Raw genomic sequence first — 18,640 nt, 5'->3', positions numbered from 1 at the left:
CACCGCCTACGGCCGGGCGGCCTCGCGGTACAAGGGGCCTCGCGCATCAAAAATTTTGAAAAAATGTATACAAGGTGGAGATGACAATATCACAATACGAACATTGACTATTAAATATAAATTCTTGATAGCTAAACAATGTAGTTAAAAATAAAAATATATTTTTTTCCAAACAAATTCAGCCATAATCAGACACAAAATTAAGCAACAACACGGTTTTAAGTGACGAACATTATTCTTTGGCGCAATATTCCTTTAAAAATAATCACTGAATCAAGAAATCAGAAACTGTCAATGTAGACCTTTGACCCTTTTTTTTATTATTTCATAAAATCCGTCTTCAGGTCGCCACAGAACAAGGCCTCGCGAAATCTGTCTTGCCCACATCAAATTTAGGTCTTGCCCCGCCTCTGCGCCTGTCTATGGGCGATGAACCACAGGATAAAGGACGAAGCACACTTATTAACACGGAAACGAATCACCGTATCAGGCGGTCAGTACTTATACTTTTTATGAAGGCAGTTTCCTCGTGGTCATACCTATAAGGCTGGTTTAGTGTCACGCGGACTGTCAGTGCGGATCGCTACGCACAGCCGATTTGTATGAACTGCTAGGGAGCGAGCGGTTCCTCCGGACCGCATTACTCTAAAACGCTCCCTAGAAGTTCATACAGATTGGCCGTGCGGAGCGGGTCCGCACCGGACGATCCGCGTGACACTAAAACCAGCCTAACATATCAATTTCCATTGATAATGTACCTACAATACGAAATGCGCATAGGTAAGCCCCTGTGGATGGTGGATGGGAATAAAGGCATGCAACGCACTCGAACTATCCGCAACGTAACGTACTACCCGTTCGCGCTGTTTGCCGGTCCGTGGAATGCGCGTCCCCTCCTCAACTGCGATATGTCTTATTTTAGGCAAAAACACAATTTTTATCAATAATTTATTAATAAAAAATAATTTAAAAACCTAGTTTGATAAAGTTATAGACGCGTAGACGCTTCCCTTCGACGTCATATCGCCAGCGCAAACAACCATAGCACAACAATCAACCTACTCACTTGCTTTCTAATGCTCAAAATATTATATTACTTTTGTTTGTGTACCTCGGTGTACCTACAAATTTCATACTTAATTTTTATTGATTTTTTTTGAGCACAAGATTCATGTTACACAAATAGGAAGAAAAATGAAATGAAATAAAAATATGTAAATATTTTATTTTATTAGGTAATAAAATTGCTTCTTACAATAATCATACAATAGATACAGACTTATTTATAATTTTTAAAGACTGAAAATAGTTTTAATTTTTCAGAAGTTTACACTTGCTCAAAGTTTAAAATGATACTGCCATAATTCAGATTTGAAATGTACAAATTCATTATCAACAAAGCTAAAATTTGAATATTTGGTACATAATAATTAATGCATTCATTTTATGTGCCACTACTTGATGAAGTTTGCCCCAGACCCATTTGTATTCTATGCATATGAATTTCAATATTATTTTGGAATACTTTTTGATGGTGTGGTTTTAATTTGAGTTTAATTTGATCCATTGTTCCTTGAAGTACGCTCAATTCGTAGGCATTTTGATCAGAATCAGATAAACTTTTAACTTGTAACATCAATGCTGTCAAATCAGTAATAATGTCTATTAAATTTTCATCCTTGACTGATCCATTATTATTTTTCTCAACTAAGTAAGATGCCTCTTCGCGACATTTTTCTCTTAAATGTGATGGTGCTAGCATTGCTGCCAAGCTAGGCCCTGGAGCAATCTGCTGACAGTAAATTTGTATTTCATTAATATACTCCTGTAAGTCCATGTTCATTCTTTCTAAGTCAATAACTATGGCAGCATATTTTCTTTCAAAATCTTCAGGCATTTTTTGTCCAAAACATTTACGTTTTTCAGCTTCACTGTTATATTCTTTTAGTCTGTTTATTTTATTTCTTTTTGCATGGAGGATTTTTGTAAGTTTCACTATTAACTCCATAAAAGCCAAAGGATAGCTGGTGATTGTAGGCTCAACAGTTTTCTTTAAGTCCGAGCAGCCAATTAAAGGATCTCCTTGTGTGTTGTTATTATTGGGTGTAGTGGGCTGATGTAAATTATAAATTCCTTGCATGACGTACCGAGGTCTGAACTTTTGGGTGATACTAGAAAGACATATTGTATCAGGTGGATCGTTCGACAACACCTCAAAATCTGGCACTGAGTGTGTACCTAATTTTGGCCTTTCAAATGATATTCTGTATGTATTGTTGGATGTATCAACAGCATCTATACAACCAGTGAATAAACCATCCTGTGGCTTACGAAGTCTGGCTGTCACTTTTGTGCCCACTACTAACTGCATCGGTATCTCATTCGGCAGATCTTTGATACATAAATCTGCATTTTTTCTTTGTTGAATAAATCTAATCAACTTTCTCTTCCTTTCCAATTCCTTCCTTTCTTCAGCAAAAAATGCTTGAGAACATCTTCGGGGCTTACCCATCATTCTTCTAATCTTGGCCCATTGTACTTGAGTTAACTTACGATTCGCTAGTTGTGGAAATGACTCTTTGAGGCATATCATAAAATCATTCTCTCCATCAAACAGTGCCTTGTCAATATTACTGTAGAAATATTCAAAACATACCCACTTGTGTGCTTTAGGTAATTTGAGCAAATTTCTTAGTCTCATACCAATTCGTTGACCAGACTTGCGATCAGGTGACTGAGTAGCTATACTTTCAGCTTTATCATGGTTTCTCTGTACTTTACTTGGAGACTTCTGTTTCTTAGCACTAGAAGTTTTACTTGGAGTTTTTGATAGAATTTTTGGTGTTCTTTTGGGAGACTGTCTTGGAGGAGAAGTATTCACAAAATCATCAACAAATATGAATTTGTTCTTTTTCCTGATTCTAGCAGGCATACCTCTTGCATTTAACTTTTGTACAGGCTCACTTGGAGCTGGTTTTGGGGGTAATTTCGTACCCACTCTATGAAGGCCGAGCGCAGCTGGGCCAAAGGCTGGTGGTTCTTCAGCTTCTTCAGGCAATTCGAAGTCCATTGGTTCATCTTTAACCCTGACACTGGATCGCACCGAATTATTTTCCCCATCTTGGTCTCCTAAAAAGAAACAAAGTTGTGGTTAACAGAAATGCACTGCGAAAACGATCTCTCACTTTGTAAATGTCTCAAGTCCCAAATCAGTATTTATTTAGGGACCCGAAGGCTGAAAACTAAGTGGTTAACTTGGGCAATCAAAACTATGTTGGAGTAAAATCAGTCCGGATAATTTTTAAATTTCGATAAAATACATTGACAATTCGCAATGAAATTTGAATTTTTTCAAATTTTGAATCCAGCGTTCAACATAGCATTCGAAACTAAGCGACGGGGGATAGCTTCATCAAATAATTAACGGCTATGAAGATAAATTGATAGAAAATTTAAATTGGTAAGTTATTAAGCTAAAATTAATTCTTATGGTTTAAAATGTACAAAACAAACTTACTTTCCGATTTATCCGCCATGTTGATGTGGTAAATTTGATTTTATTTGAAGATGATAGCGCCAAGAAGAGCAAACTGACATTTCGTTATTTTACCGATCGGAGATAAATGGCACAAAGTTTTTTTTCTTCTGGAAGAGGAATCTGAAAAAACCGTAAAAAAACAANCCCCCAGATAATTTTAATGTAATGGTTATTTTCAATCCCATGTTATGGTTTATCATTTTATTTTTTACGCTACATGATGGTGCATTTGATTCATTAATAACATCGAATAACGGGGGGTAAACCTTTTTGTCAACTAATTAGTAGTTATTAGAAGTAGAGGTAGCTATTAGCTAAATAACAACAGCTAACGTTATTTATAGGACTAATGCAACTGTATTTTTTATCACAGACACAATAGTAATAATTTTATATCTGTAAGTTAACCCATTCAACTCCACCAACGCACATTGCGCGTTTTATGAAAAACCACTTGCTGACATTTTTTATTATTTTTTATAGAAATAATGATTCTATCAAAATAACTGAAGATTTTGAGCAAATGCACAAATTTGACTTAAGGATTGCTGAGAATGGGCACTGTACATTATCTTGTTCTGAAAGTCCATTTGGATGTAAAATAGATTGGTACAAAGATATGAAGTTATTGAACACATCATACCGGTATGTCATATTCGGAACTTCGCTGAATAACAAAGAATTCTACGTAATTCAACAAAATCTGACGATGGCTTAAACCGTCGTCTGACATTATTTATATTGTAATTCTGCTGCTTGAAGGCTCACAGAAAGTCCAACGCGCCAACAAGTTATACAATACAGATAAAATTTATAATATAAAAAAAAAGTAAAAAAAAAGTATTTATTACTAAAAGATGTCACATTGTACAAATTATTCTGGCGGTCTCTGCACTAAGCAGGAAAAATCCGTACCGCGCGGGAATAACTTGACATCTCGACCTGCACTTTTTTTTTTTATTAGCTTAAACGTTTCCTCTACCTTATACCCTTCTGGTATAAAAAACTCAACTCGAAATACCCAAAAATACTTGAAATACAGCTCTTGTTCATAAGTAAATATCTCTAATTTAGGCAATAAATATTTGACATAACGATATATCCAATTAATATTATTCGTACAAACATTTATATTTCGATTTATCAATGTATGTCAGAACATGTATTAGTTAATATCTCGACTTATACATTTATGGATTTTCGTTTTTAATTTGACAAAAACAGTTATCAAGTTATGATCCCCTCTGAGTACTAAACATATCCATGATATGTGCAGTTGTCTAGTTATGCACACTGTCAAGAGTTTGGATATTTGGAGTTATCCAGCTATTACATTCGTATAATCATATTTTTATATGTGTCATTAGCAGTTTTTAAAATATAACATTGTCAGGATTTCGAGTGTCTTTAAATATTTTTTACTTAGCAACCCCTGAAACGCGCACCTGCTCACGTGGGATTTATTTTTGGCAAAAACGGTAGCATGCTATAAGATTTTTTTAATGTGGGTTTACCTGTCATACATTCAGGGAATCATAGCAATAGCTTACGTTCTAGAGTGATCCATCATTTGGACGTGAACTGGACGGTGGACGCGAAAGGGCGTGTCGACCTTACGCAAAAATATATCCAGTTAATTTTAATTATTTTAAGCCTAATGGTAAGCCTAAAATAATTAAAATTAATTGTGCTTGTTATGAAGCATGGCTTTTGTTCTTTTATTTGTTCTTTTTTTTTAATTTTAAGTAAACGTACAATTATCTGATCAAAAGCGATCATAATCTGCGATTATATTTGATTTTTCTAATAAATTTGTTACTATTTCATTGCAAAAGTGATAAAAATATCTTCTATTTTTATGTTTTGTTTTTTTACTTAAACTTCATTCAAAATAATTAACTTAAATCCAATTTTTACACCTTAAATGTTTGTTTTTCTTTGGTGAATAACTTGACAAGTCGTCGGTACACAACTTGACAAGTCTTTTTTTTAATAGATTAAGAAGATAATTTAATCAAATTCTTACGCCAATCGAAAGATACGCATCAAATTAGCTTATTTCAATCATAAAAATATCAATTATCATTAATTCCGATTTACCAGAGAACTCTAAACTTTAAAATCGCTCCCCTGAAAAGTACGCAAAAATGACATGTCAAGTTATTCCCGCGCGGTACGGAAATAAGATTAAAATGAAATATATAAAAGTCCATAATAGAATGTCATACCGTATGACATTCTATTATGGACTTTTATGTATTATACGGTACGGACGTATGACTCATACGTCATACCTAGTCCTAGTTACCTACTATACTAATAAGAATAAGAGTTAAATACATTTATGTCCAGATTTCAACGTCACTAATTATTGCTTATTTACACAAAAGTCTTTGAATTTATTAATTCCATTGTTGTACCTGTACATGTAGGTAGGTCATTTATAAAGATTAAGAAAAGCATGTCTCCAAGAGTACTACCTGAGCCCCGATTACGGTAACTTTTAACGTCTACAATCCAGACGCGTTTCTGATTCTGCGATACGATTGGTCAAAACAGCTGACGTACGCTGTTGAACGACCAATCGTATCGCAGAATCGAGAAGCGTGTCTGGATTGTTGACGTTAAAAATTACCGTAATCGGGGCTCTTGACTGACACCTGATCTTGGGTAGTATTCGTCAGACTCAAATCCATTCACTCTTAAAATTGACTTCGATTTTCAAGATAATGTATCAAATGATTCTGTATTGCTCATTAGTTGCAGAAAAAATAAAACAACATTTTGTTACCACCATGTTTTCATTAAGTTCGTTTAAGTGGCAAATAAAATAATCATCAAATTATTGAAAATAATGATTTTATTGATACTATAAGTCATTATGCATACATTTAAGTAATTATTTAATTTATTATAAGCAAGTTTACTATTGTTAATATATTTTATTCCGTAGAAATAACATGGCTGATAAGAGAGAAGAACCTCATATCACTATTGATCTATTTGATACACTATACATTTTACATGCAACTAAAAACGAAGAAGGCAATTATACATGCACAATAGATAATGTCAAAGCTCGAGAATATTCCATTAAAGTGGTGTCAATGGCTAAAATGTTGAATCAAGGTAAGGTCTTCCAATCACATTATGAAAAAACTATTTCCCGTCCAAACGACGGATAACTCTATATTTTAATAACGATGTAATAAAATAATGTATAGTGGGTACATAGTACTGTCACTGTTTTTATAGATAGAGGAACCCGTCGCATTTTTCGGGAAAATGGTGGTGGACGCGAATAGGAATGCATAATATTATGTATTCTAGCTTGCTTAGCATTATCATAGGGTTTTAAAATTTTCAATAAGCTCGCTAAATAAAATTCGGCGTATTGGAGAATAAATGACGTGCGGGCCAGAAAGTGTCACTTTTAGATCGCTTGTAAATAATCCCTTTACGGTGCGTAATATAAATAAAATACAGGGTGGCCAAAACAGTGAGGTCTAAAAGAAAAATTTAGATTCCTTACCTCAAGGTGTACCTAAATCACCCCCATGTATATTATACGATTGTGCTTAGTTTAGGAGATAGAGTTAATTTTGTGATATTTTAAAATTTTATGACCTACCTAGTAGGCTTTAAACATTTTTATCTTTTTTTTGGGTTGACTTTTTTCAGATTTCTTTTTTTCGACAGATTTCTTATGAATTGCAGATGTTTGAAAAAAATAATCACCTTCCTATCTTTGATTCAAGATACAAAAGTTTTGCTAGAAACATTAAAATCACGCTTTTATCAGAACGCTATCAAATTTTCAACTTAAAAGTTTAAGTAAAAAAAAGTACTTCCATAGGTCCAAAACTATTTAAAAAACTGCGCCGTTTCCTGAAATTTCATAATAATACAAAAAAACATGTACTTAATAGGCCACTATTTCCTGTAATCGGTCCACTAAAGTGGTAAGTCGGAGATTTCGTTACATGTTTTTGACTTTCTTAGAGTGAACTAATATTGGGAATCCTCTAAGTTTACATTACGTAGAACAGATTTAAAGCAGTAATTGGACAGAACATGTTTTTATTCTCAACGAGGAAGCTCTTGCCCTTCATCACACCTGGTGGAAACTGATGATTAGGCTGAAGGTGGAAGGGAACTTCAACTACAGAGGAACTATGGCTTCCTACCTCCAAATGCCGGAATACAGTAATGCTTTTAACATTATTGTTATAGTGACAGACTTAGGAAAATAGAGTTGCTAGCCAGGCAGACTTAGATCAAACCCTACCACCAACCAAACCGAGCAGAAAATTTCACCTCCACTGGGAATCAAACCCGGGACCTCTGAAGCTTACCTCTTACCACTTGAAGACAGAGGCAGTTGTTACATTTTACTATTACCCTTGAAATACCTACTACAGTGAGAAGAAGAAGGAGGAATATTTGGTTTATGTTCATCAAAACATACTTAAAATAACAATGTGTTCCGGAATTTGGAGGTAGGAAGCCATAGTTCCTTTGTAGTTGAAGTTTCCTTCCACCTTCAGCATAATCATCACTTTCCACCAGGTGTGATGAAAGGCAAGAGCTTCCTCGTTTAGAATAAAATCATGTTCTGTCCAGTTACTGCTCTAAATCTGTTCTACGTAATGTAAACTGAGAGGATTCCCAATATTAATTCACTCTAAGAAAGTAAAAAACATGTAACGGAATCTCCGACTTACCACTTTAGTGGACCAATTACAGGAAATAGTGGCCTATTAAGTAGATCTTTTTTTGTATTATTATGAATGTTCAGGAAACGGCGCAGTTTTTAAAATGGTTTTGGACCTATGGAAGTTCTTTTTTTTACTTAAACTTTTAAGTTGAAAATTTGATAGTGTTCTGATAAAAGCATAATTTTAATGTTTCTAGCAAAACTTTTGTACCTTAAATCAAAGATAGAAAGGTGATTATTTTTTTCAAACATCTGCAATTCATAAGAAATCTGTCGAAAAAAAGAAATCTGAAAAAAGTCAACCCAAAAAAAAGATAAAAATGTTTAAAGCCTACTAGGTAGGTCATAAAATTTTAAAATATCACAAAATTAACTCTATCTCCTAAACTAAGCACAATCGTATAATATACATGGGGGTGATTTAGGTACACCTTGAGGTAAGGAATCTAAATTTTTCTTTTAGACCTCACTGTTTTGGCCACCCTGTATAAATAACTCCAGTGAATAAGGTCTTTTGAAACAAAAACTCGCCTTATGCCACTTGTCTAGGGGGGCTGATGTGATGATGATGATGATGATGACCATGAATGAGTAATTTACATTTGAAGTATTGGACGGCGTAATTTATTAATGTTCATCCAGAACCATTATCAATATAGACATTCTGGAGTCAGAGAGTCATCATAACAGTGTTTTTATGGTTATAAGGATGATTATATGATGAGAATGCAGTTGCTTTTATTTAATAATCTTTTTCCAATTGCAGATTTTATTCGCTATTCTATCTATTTGGGATTTATACTATCATTAACGTTCACATGCTACTGCGCTGGTTTGTGTGTAGCTTGGCACCGAAGAACATCTTTTGCAGATCCGATGAATCTCAACTATGGAAAAAAGTTTCATAATGGTGGTAATTGTGAACGTGAAACACTTTTAAACAAAGATTATTATTAATAAATAATAAAGGACGTGATAGTTTTTTTATATTTGTATCACACATTATATCATTTAAAGTGTTTAATAACGATAGAAAATATTATGACGTAAATTTTCAACCAGTCTGTCGAATACTTTCAAAATTAGTTAGTACAAAAAGAACAGTTAACAGCCCTACTGACTATATTTTAAAGACTCTTTGGAAGGATGAAATTTGACTTCTTGGCGGTAAATGTGAAACGGAGCGACAATGTTAGCAGTTTTGTTTTAATTTCTAATGGACAACATCCACGTTTCATATACAGGGTGTTTGGCGCATCGTGTGCCAAAATGATTTGGCGGATAGAATGGGTCATTTCCTATATTTTCAGCCCCCATAACACGTTCCATACCAGGCGGCTACTTTTATATTAATTTTTTTAGTAATTTCACCAAAATACCCAAATCGCATCATTTAATTTCGATTTAAAAAAAAACTACTAGGCGTAGCCTCAAAGTAAATATTTTGTTTTGACGTGCATTGATGTAGGGTTGCATCAAATCTAAATTTACTGGCAAATATCATCTAGTTTTTTTTTAATTCAGCTTTGTAGTTTTCCGAAAAGTTAAAAATGGACTGAACATTTAAGTTTACATGGCTATAAAAAAATTAATAAAAGAGATAGCGATCTTCGGATTTTATCAAAACTTCTCTAGTCTATCCCCATTTAAACGGTATACTAATCTTGTTTAAATAAAACAATAACTTCACAAATTCCTTAAATTAGTGCATTGACTCTACTCGGACTGATTTGCGAAATTTGTGTTTATAGCCCCTTTTGTGTGAATAGCACGTTATTAAACACCTAACAGGTAAAAAATATTTATCTTATGCAATGTAAAAACCTTTTCCCTTTCGTTTTTCAATGTGGATTTCTTGAAATTAAAGACGAAAATTGTTGTTATTTAAACAAGATTAGTGTACCGTTTAAATGGGGATAGACTAGAGAAGTTTTGATAAAATCCGAAGATCGCTATCTCTTTTATTTATTTTTTTATAGCCATGTAAACTTAAATGTTCAGTCCATTTTTAACTTTTCGGAAAACTACAAAGCTGAATTAAAAAAAAACTAGATGATATTTGCCAGTAAATTTAGATTTGATGCAACCCTACATCAATGCACGTCAAAACAAAATATTTACTTTGAGGCTACGCCTAGTAGTTTTTTTTTAAATCGAAATTAAATGATGCGATTTGGGTATTTTGGTGGAATTACTAAAAAAATTAATATAAAAGTAGCCGCCTGGCATAGAACGTGTTATGGGGGCTGAAAATATTATAGGAAATGACCCATTCTATCCACCAAATCATTTTGGCACACGATGCGCCAAACACCCTGTATTTTTGGTCCAAAATCAAAAGTGCCGGCCAACAAAAAGAAGTGCTGTATTCTGACAGAATACGTCTGCCTTAGCATTTGTTACTATGGCACCAAAGCCATAGCTCCACTGTGCGTCGAGTATTTGAGATCTAAAAGTCATCGACTATTCATACATTTTTTGTTCAAAATCAAAAATGTCGGCCAATAAAAAAAAAAGTGCTGTATTCTGACAGAATACGTCCGCCTTAGCATTTGTTACTATGACACCAAAGCTGTAGCATCACTGTGCATCGTAGTATTTGAGTTCTAAAAATATATGAAACGACTGACTTTTATCTTTGGTGCCATAGTAATAAATGCTAAAGCGGACGTATTCTATCAGAATACAGCACTTTTATTTTTTGGCCGGCACTTTTGATTTTGGACCAAAATGGATGATGTCCTTTGAGTATACAGGGTGCTAGGTAAAATGGGTTTGTAAGCCGATTAATGGCGTAATAATGGCGGATTGTTAACCATTAAGTGTTCGTGAATTAGCATGAGCGTGGGCAAATGAAACAAAACAATGCAGCGGATTCTTCAGATTCGCTCAAGTAGTCCTTAAGAAGTCTCAGTAAAGCATCCTTCATTTTAACATTTCTAAGTCCCATCTCACTTGGTCCCATTTTGTAACTCTTCCCACTTGAAACTTGAAAATGGCACAAATCAAGTTGGCCTTGACGTGTATTGCCAACATCAAAAAAGATGAACAATATAAGATATTTTAGACAAAAACCGGTTTTTGATACATCATTGTCGTAGGAAATGTCGTCATAGCTGTCATTTTTGCTGTCAAAAGACTTGGTGAAAGTATTTGTATGTGTGTGTAGCAATTTTGTTTGTGGTGGTGAGAAAGATAACTTTATCTACAGAAAATGAAAACTTTTAAAAGTTAATTACCAAAAGAAATCTTTGTCATTTTGTAGTTGTTGATGCCAAAATGAACTACAGTGCTGTGACTTTGTTGCTCCTTGGGATATTTGTGTTGAGAGAAGCAAATGGTAAGTTCCTGACTATAATGTAATGTAGTGACACGGATATAATTTCAAGGTAAAGTGAGAGTTATTTGATGAACAATAGTCTCACATTATATTCGGGTGTAAGATAGTTATGAACGTTAATTCATGCTTTTCATATACACAGATGCCTTCAGAATGTCCAGATTAACCAATGTACTTAGCATTAGAACTAAAAAACAGGTTATTTTGTAATACTTATTAATTATGATTTCATTAAATGATTTAATAGTTTACTAATTATCACTACCATATCATTACCATTAAATGTTCCTTGAACATTTATATTAAACCTTCATTGTAACTGGCCACTTTATTTTCCAGGTTTGCAAAAAAGATGTCTTAGGTGCAGGTCTCGAGGTGAACTGGGATCATGTGGAGATCCATTCCCATTCAATGTCACAGAACCAGAAGCAGAAATGGGGATCCATGTAGTGGCTTGTCCTTCTGGCTGGTGCGGGAAGCTCATTGAAGGCACCACGGGAGCATTCCGAACAGATGGTAAATAGTTTTTTAATATTATATTTTAATAAGTACTCCCTTATTTAAAAATAACTTGAAAAAATTTAGCTGCTTGTGGTGGGAATCGAACCTACAATGGGTTCAACCAGTGTCTAAGTAGCTCAGATAGAATAGCAGTCACCTCTGCAAGCGGAAGGTTGTGGGTTCGATTCCTAATTTAGGCAGTTTGGTTTTTTCAAGTTATTTGTAATTAATTTGAGACGCAACTCTTAATGCCATAATTTTTAATAATTATGAACCTGTAATAACTTCTTAATACTTATAGGAATATTCTTTTCTGCATAGTATTTGGAAATAACATTCTTTTATTCTTGTGAACTGTAATGATTGAATTTGAATCAAAGCTTGTTTGATTTAAGTTTGAATCATTTAATTATTTATATTGAAGATATTTTGATTATTTAAGATTTAATTTTATTCACCTATTTGAAGTAAAAGTGATTGTGATGTATTACAGATTATGGTGCAGCTACACAAAGAATGTGCTTGCAGCGGCCACCAAACGACTATGAAGAGAGATGTGCCTACACTATGTGGAATCATAAAAAAGTCTACATGTGTTTTTGCAATGGAGACTTGTGCAATTCTGCTATTAAAATCACGGCATTTCCACTGTCGTTATTTATAGCTACATTAGTTACTATATTCAATTTATTATAGAAGAAAAAACAGTGTGTTATATCAAGAAGTATTTCATAAAGGTAGCTAGCAAACTATTTAATAGTGATCATCAACAACTTCTAATGATTTTGAGGAGACTGGATTTTTCTTATGGTAGCTAGTAATATTTTTTATTAGCTTATTATTGTCCTATATTTAATCTCAAGTAAAAAATATTTGCTAAGTACTCAGTTACAGTACTTAGCAAAAAAGATTAATACCTACTTAGAAACTATTTTTATATTGAAATATATTGTTACTTTATGTATATTTAGGTGACAATGAAATAGGTAATTTGAGTGCAGGTTTACTTTTCCATAAAAGAATGCGCTGGGAGAATGTAACTGTGATGATAATGTATCTGTAAATAATGTATATTTTGTATAAATATTTTTTACCATGAATTTATATCAATCAGTTTGCTTTTTCAGCAGCTCACATAACTTAAATTTTTAGACATTGTATATTTTTTTATATTCCAGGCTATGCATTATAGTCTTATAATACTCAAGATGTGAAATTTAATGTCTATTAGATAGAAGAATGTTACTCAAAAATATGTGGGGATAGAAATTTCATTTATTTTATTATGTACTTAATAGCTTTAGCACTGCCTTGTCTCAGCCCGTGGCTGTAACTGTCCAACTTAATAGTCTGACCCCAACATTTGGGGTAATTTAGGAATAAGATATTTTAATTTTAAGATACTTAATATTCTGTATCACTCTATACATTCCAATTTAAAGACATGTTTATTGAGGTATATTTTTATTTTCAAATGCAGCTAGTGTATATAATTATGACTTTATTATATCAATGAGTATTTTTTACAGTTTTTTAAATATAATACAGTTTACATGCATGGCAGTTGTTTTATTTGGGAGGCTATGGCCGATTGAACGGCCAGGTGTAGCGTATGCTGCCGAGTCGGTGTGGTTTGAGCTGATTGCTGATCCTCAACTCTTGGTTTTCTAGTAAAGACTGGATGTGTGGGATCTCGTGGAAGAAGAGGTTTCCATGGCGATTTGATCTCGTTACTGCTGCTATCGCTTCTGAACCTTCCAGGAGGTATGGGTCATGGGGTGCAGCTTCTGAAATTGAATTTTAATTCATTATTCTCTTATCGATTTACGAGTGTCTAACCTTGTGCCACCGAAGGCGATTCAGTAGGCAGTCACTCGAGATGATTTTATATCATTTTATCGAATCAGCTACCACTTCCGGGTCTTATCACTGTTCTTGTGATTGTTAATTACATTACCTGAATCCAGAAATTTTAGATAAGGAAACAATTATTAATGCCTTACTATCATAATTTTGAATCGTTATCTATCGATAATGGACAGCATCCAATCAGAATCCGAAGTAAGACGATAGCAGATGCTATCTCGAGACCGTTCAATTCAAATTCAAAAAATTTCGTTTACAGGGTGTCCATGATTTTAAGGTTATTGTGAAAATTTTGCTAACAAATGGAGTGTTATGTATTATTATGACTGCTATCAGTTGTAACTACACTATCATGGGCACTCCATATTTTTTTATATGATTGTCAGTGCTGTTTTGACAGTCTAGACTCTACGGATACCTACTGGGCTCATAGCTCTAGAGTCTAGAGCTATGAGCCCAGTAGGTACCCGCTGGTTGTTCAGTTTTAGAACATCCTGTTTTGTATGATGTTTAGTCGAACTTACCTGACGATGCATCTCTGCCGTCGGCTCGCGATATGGAGTGCCCGAATCTCGGAGGACCGACCGGAGGCAAGAAGAGGCCTTCGGGCCACAGAGACTCTGGGTCTGGCGAGTCCACTTTGTAAGGGGACGGAGGCAGCAGTGGGATGGACACGTCTGAAATGTAGAGAATAAACTTACGATTATGAGATAGGTAAGACGCAGATTTGCCCCTACTCGTTATGTCCAATCTAAGGCTCTGATTGCACACTGGTGCACACTCCACTTGACCCACTCTTTCTGTAGGCATACCTACTTTAATCATAATTTTATTTTTCGAAAGCACTGTTTTACTTTATGCATTTACTTAAGTACTACTTCCCTTCTATGATCTGAGGTAGGTACCCATGTACCTACCCACACACAAAATTGGAGAATTTCCGTTTCCCGATATCATTGATGGCAGACTGGAAGGACTAGATAATCCAGTCAATGGGTATGAGCACTTTGAAGTGCTTCATATTTTTTATTTAAATTTATTACAAAACAACATTATAATTGAGCAAAAATTAAGTATAACTGTAAAGGAATATTATTGGATAGAGTTAAAGGGAATAATAGTAATTGTAAGGGAGACGAACCACACCACAACATGAAACATACCCATAAAGTTGTTATGTTGCCACAAGGGGTATTTCAGCGCGTTCCCGCGCCTCGTATCTTCGTCGTTGAATGGTATCGTGGGCCGCACTCGAGGGTAGCCGCCTTCGTGCGCCTGGGATGGCTGCGGTCCTGTGGATAAGACGGCTAGTAATTTGCGATAGAAGAAATGGTTGAAAGAGAAACGTGGAGGATGTATATCTTGCAAGTAAGGATTGCAATAATATCTCAGGAGAGCTCGCTACAAGCTTGGCAAGTAGCGTCTCCGCAGACTAGCTTTTTGTCGGTCTATAGTTTTTTGTTGGGCTAAGTATTCCGGCTGCAACAGGTGCATTACAAATACCTACTTATTTGGTTTCGGCCGATTTCACATAAAAATTAGAAGCCGACCTAAAATTTGCCGATAAAAATCCTGTAGTCTACAGTCTTACAGTTGATTTGGGTACTTAGGCTTACCTAAGTACCTACCTAAATCAATAGGTACTTACTTATAACTACTATATTAATTTGGCAAATTAATTCATTGCATTTTATGATTATGCTGTTTGTTTCCTGTATTTTTGCAATATTAATTTTGAATACAATGAACAATGTTACTGATCAAATAACAGATTGGTGTTAATTAGTCTGACTTTCAAATGACCAGTTATAATGATGTTTTTCATCTGAAATAATAATTAATTAATAACAATGTTAACCTAAAACATTTTCACACATCTTTACTTTGTTTGTTTTTATTTGTATAGAGAACAATAGTGTCTAGACAAACCTAAAGAGGATTGAGGACGCTATTTGGATCAAATATGTAATTGCTCAATAATGAATAATAAATAAATAAATAAATAATAATAACTTACCTATGCAGTAGGTACTTAGTAAGAATCAACATTTTACTAACTTTTCTGATTTCCCTATGGCCACGTGGTCCTACTGCCTTTGTCCTACCGATCGTAGTTAACATGTACCTACCTACTATAGGTATAAGTACATATTTGTAAACATAAATCTTCGTTAGGTATGATGGTATAGTACGCAGTAGTTGTAGAGTCAACGGAAGGTGATTTTAAATATCGGGGTTGTTTTATGAGGACTTTAGAGGGTCACTTTTATGACTAGGTATGCTTACTTCTCAAACTCCTGGAGACTGTCCTAACCGGGTGATAGGACCTCCGCGCAAGCGACGACACAGGGTCCCCTACTCCATGGCTGAAACTCCTCGCAGGAGTGTTGATGCTGACGTGTGACGCGAACTGTGTTCCAGCCAGCACTTGCGTTAACTGGACCAGGTATAGGCATAAACTGAAGGCGCTCTTGAATGATCGGCTCGTCGTTCTCTGTGGACAAAGCAGTTTAAAAACAAATAATTAATTCTTGTATTAAAAATATAGGTACTACTAACTTAGTTCACATGCTAACATTATTAATTTTAAGACTGGCTTAGTTGAGTAGTAGGTTAGGTACATGATTAATCGGGAAAATTAAATTAACCGGAACTGACAATAAGGTACTATTAATGGTCAATAATACGCATGACTGAAATAATGGGGAAACTTTTGTTTAGTCCGTTTCTCTAAAAGTATTTTCCAAAGTCATTAATAACTTCGTCGTCTGGATGACGAATGGGACGAATGAAAGGATATGAAAGTATGTATTGGGATCTACTTCTACGAACAAGATGTTCAAGATAGAATCAAATCACATATTTTACTAGCTAGTAATTTAGCAAGCCTTGTGTTTCTTTTATAGCAAACTAGCTCTCCGCCCGCGTGGAATTTTGTATGTCACAGAAAAAAAATAATTGCGCGCGTCCCTGTTTCAAAAATCGGGATAAAAACTATCCTATGTCCTTTCCTGGGACTTAAACTATCTCTATACCAAATTCAAAATCGGTTCAGTGGTTTAAGCGTGAAAGCGAGACAGACAGACAGACAGTTACTTTCGCATTTATAATATTAGTATAGATTAAATCTTTACAGAGAATATATAGAATTCTTGATCTAAGTAGTCTTACCCTACAATTTCCTATTGCTAAACTTATGGCATCCAAGAGAATGACGCCCAACAGTGTGGAAAAAAAACCTTTGTCATTTCATTGTTGTTATTTACATGTGACTTAAACCTACAGTTTCCTGTATTCCCAAGCTCTAACAAACGTATGGAACGACAGGTTTGGCAACCAGTATGCATTTGCTTTCTCAGGACCTACTTTTTCTTTGTAATAAATTATAAGCAGTTTACGTAGGTATGTGCATATGGAATAAAGTAGAGTCAACCCTTTATAAAATTTTCACTGACTTTTCCTTATAATCTGCGCCTAAACGTACGTAACGTACGTACGAACCTACGTACCTACATCATATTAATTTTGTAGCAACATAGCACCATAGATAGCACTTACTACAATGTACAAAATGCTAGAACTGTGAAACTTGATATCAGTACCTCACTCTCACTACGCGGAATAGTCATGTTTTTGAAATATTGTATATATTTTTGTTAGATGTTTCATAATTTAATTGAAGCTGTTATGTATCGTTATTTTATATCGGTATTTAATTTGTTATTATAAGCGCGTATCCAAACGTAGCTAGTTTAAAAGCATTATTCAGGATGTGTATCCGAGATTCTTTCTTCTTGATACGCCAGACAAAATGGCGATAGGCAATCTTGTAAGCTCTGTGTTTAATCGAAAATAAAAGACAGTATCTTCAAATAGAAACAACTTTTATTTACGTCTCCAAGGCGGAGACATCACAAATATGGCGACGAGCAAAACATTTATCGGCGGCCAAGGCGGCATAGGCCACAACTTGAAACCCTACGAGGAGGGTGAGGACATAGCATGTTTCTTGGAACGCATGGAGCAATATTTCGAAGCAAATGCTATCCCTGAAGAAAGAAAAGTGGCATCTTTACTTGTAAGTTTGCATGAAGAAGTCTACAAAACATTGAAGAACGTTCTGCACCCAGATTTACCATCTACCAAAACCTACAAGCAAATCGAAGATGCACTCAAACTTCGCTTTAAACCTCGCATCTCTCACTACAGAAAGGTGATTGAGTTCGATAGGCTTCGACAAGATGACGGCGAGAGTGTGGCGAAATTCTATTCTCGAATTCGTGAGGCATCGACAGATTGCAATTTTCCAGCCAGCAGCATGGAAGCCATTGTCAAATATAAACTGGTGACAGGTCTGAGGCCAGGGCCTGTGCAGGATAGACTTTGTGAGGAGGATTCACAAAAGTCCCTGAAGGAGTTACTCGAAGTGGCGCTAAACAAGGAGTCAGCAATCGCGAGCAACCACAGAGCAGTCAACAAGGTATACAAGAACATAAGCGGCAAGGAGACCCAAGAGCTAGACTGACCCGACACTATACCGAAGATATCCCGGACGTCAGTCTGTACGAGATTAGAATGGCTCTCTAACAGCTGAAGAACAACAAGGCACCGGGTGATGATGGAATCACGGCTGAGCTTTTGAAGGCAGGCGGAACGCCGGTACTAAGGGCTCTTCAGA

The 18,640-nt window shown here is 35.0% G+C and overlaps 4 protein-coding genes across 4 annotated transcripts; 2 read left to right on the top strand and 2 right to left on the bottom strand.

Annotated features, from left to right (window-relative positions):
• Positions 1-1,214: 1,214 nt before the first annotated feature.
• Aly (aly protein) lies at positions 1,215-3,639 on the bottom strand. Its single transcript, XM_028304884.1, has 2 exons — positions 3,518-3,639; positions 1,215-3,129 (listed from the first exon to the last, which is right to left on the bottom strand). Exons 1-2 carry the CDS (start codon positions 3,534-3,536, stop codon positions 1,445-1,447), a joined length of 1,704 nt encoding a protein of 567 aa, XP_028160685.1. The 5' UTR covers positions 3,537-3,639; the 3' UTR covers positions 1,215-1,444.
• A 151-nt stretch (positions 3,640-3,790) lies between these two features.
• LOC114353072 (uncharacterized) lies at positions 3,791-9,231 on the top strand. Its single transcript, XM_028304894.1, has 4 exons — positions 3,791-3,798; positions 4,022-4,183; positions 6,492-6,667; positions 9,022-9,231. The coding sequence occupies exons 2-4, from the start codon at positions 4,062-4,064 to the stop codon at positions 9,210-9,212; spliced, it is 489 nt and encodes a 162-aa protein (XP_028160695.1). The 5' UTR covers positions 3,791-3,798; positions 4,022-4,061; the 3' UTR covers positions 9,213-9,231.
• Positions 9,232-11,396: 2,165 nt separating this feature from the next.
• rtv (QVR superfamily protein rtv) lies at positions 11,397-13,654 on the top strand. Its single transcript, XM_028304954.1, has 3 exons — positions 11,397-11,595; positions 11,935-12,111; positions 12,590-13,654. The coding sequence occupies exons 1-3, from the start codon at positions 11,535-11,537 to the stop codon at positions 12,790-12,792; spliced, it is 441 nt and encodes a 146-aa protein (XP_028160755.1). The 5' UTR covers positions 11,397-11,534; the 3' UTR covers positions 12,793-13,654.
• LOC114352933 (uncharacterized) lies at positions 13,544-17,591 on the bottom strand. The gene is made up of 5 exons (XM_028304701.1): positions 17,565-17,591; positions 16,249-16,456; positions 15,126-15,254; positions 14,487-14,639; positions 13,544-13,883 (listed from the first exon to the last, which is right to left on the bottom strand). Exons 1-5 carry the CDS (start codon positions 17,589-17,591, stop codon positions 13,678-13,680), a joined length of 723 nt encoding a protein of 240 aa, XP_028160502.1. The 3' UTR covers positions 13,544-13,677.
• Positions 17,592-18,640: the final 1,049 nt, after the last annotated feature.

This window comes from Ostrinia furnacalis, unplaced genomic scaffold (assembly GCF_004193835.3).
Source record: "Ostrinia furnacalis isolate ACB-3 unplaced genomic scaffold, ASM419383v2 OfSCF0155, whole genome shotgun sequence".
NCBI lineage: Eukaryota > Metazoa > Arthropoda > Insecta > Lepidoptera > Crambidae > Ostrinia > Ostrinia furnacalis.
Note: the sequence above shows the minus strand (reverse complement) of the source record. Positions and strands in the feature narration are given on the sequence as shown.

Coding starts and splice junctions, on each gene's coding strand:
- LOC114352933 (XM_028304701.1), bottom strand. CDS start 17,591: ATGACTATTCCGCGTAGTGAGAGTGAG. Junction 15,255..16,248: donor AGTCTCCAGGAGTTTGAGAA/GTAAGCATACCT, acceptor TCTTATCCACAG/GACCGCAGCCATCCCAGGCG. Junction 14,640..15,125: donor GCAACATAACAACTTTATGG/GTATGTTTCATG, acceptor TCTACATTTCAG/ACGTGTCCATCCCACTGCTG.
- LOC114353072 (XM_028304894.1), top strand. CDS start 4,062: ATGCACAAATTTGACTTAAGGATTGCTGAGAATGGGCACTGTACATTA. Junction 4,184..6,491: donor TTATTGAACACATCATACCG/GTATGTCATATT, acceptor TTTATTCCGTAG/AAATAACATGGCTGATAAGA. Junction 6,668..9,021: donor GGCTAAAATGTTGAATCAAG/GTAAGGTCTTCC, acceptor TTCCAATTGCAG/ATTTTATTCGCTATTCTATC.
- rtv (XM_028304954.1), top strand. CDS start 11,535: ATGAACTACAGTGCTGTGACTTTGTTGCTCCTTGGGATATTTGTGTTG. Junction 11,596..11,934: donor TGTGTTGAGAGAAGCAAATG/GTAAGTTCCTGA, acceptor TTTATTTTCCAG/GTTTGCAAAAAAGATGTCTT. Junction 12,112..12,589: donor GGGAGCATTCCGAACAGATG/GTAAATAGTTTT, acceptor GATGTATTACAG/ATTATGGTGCAGCTACACAA.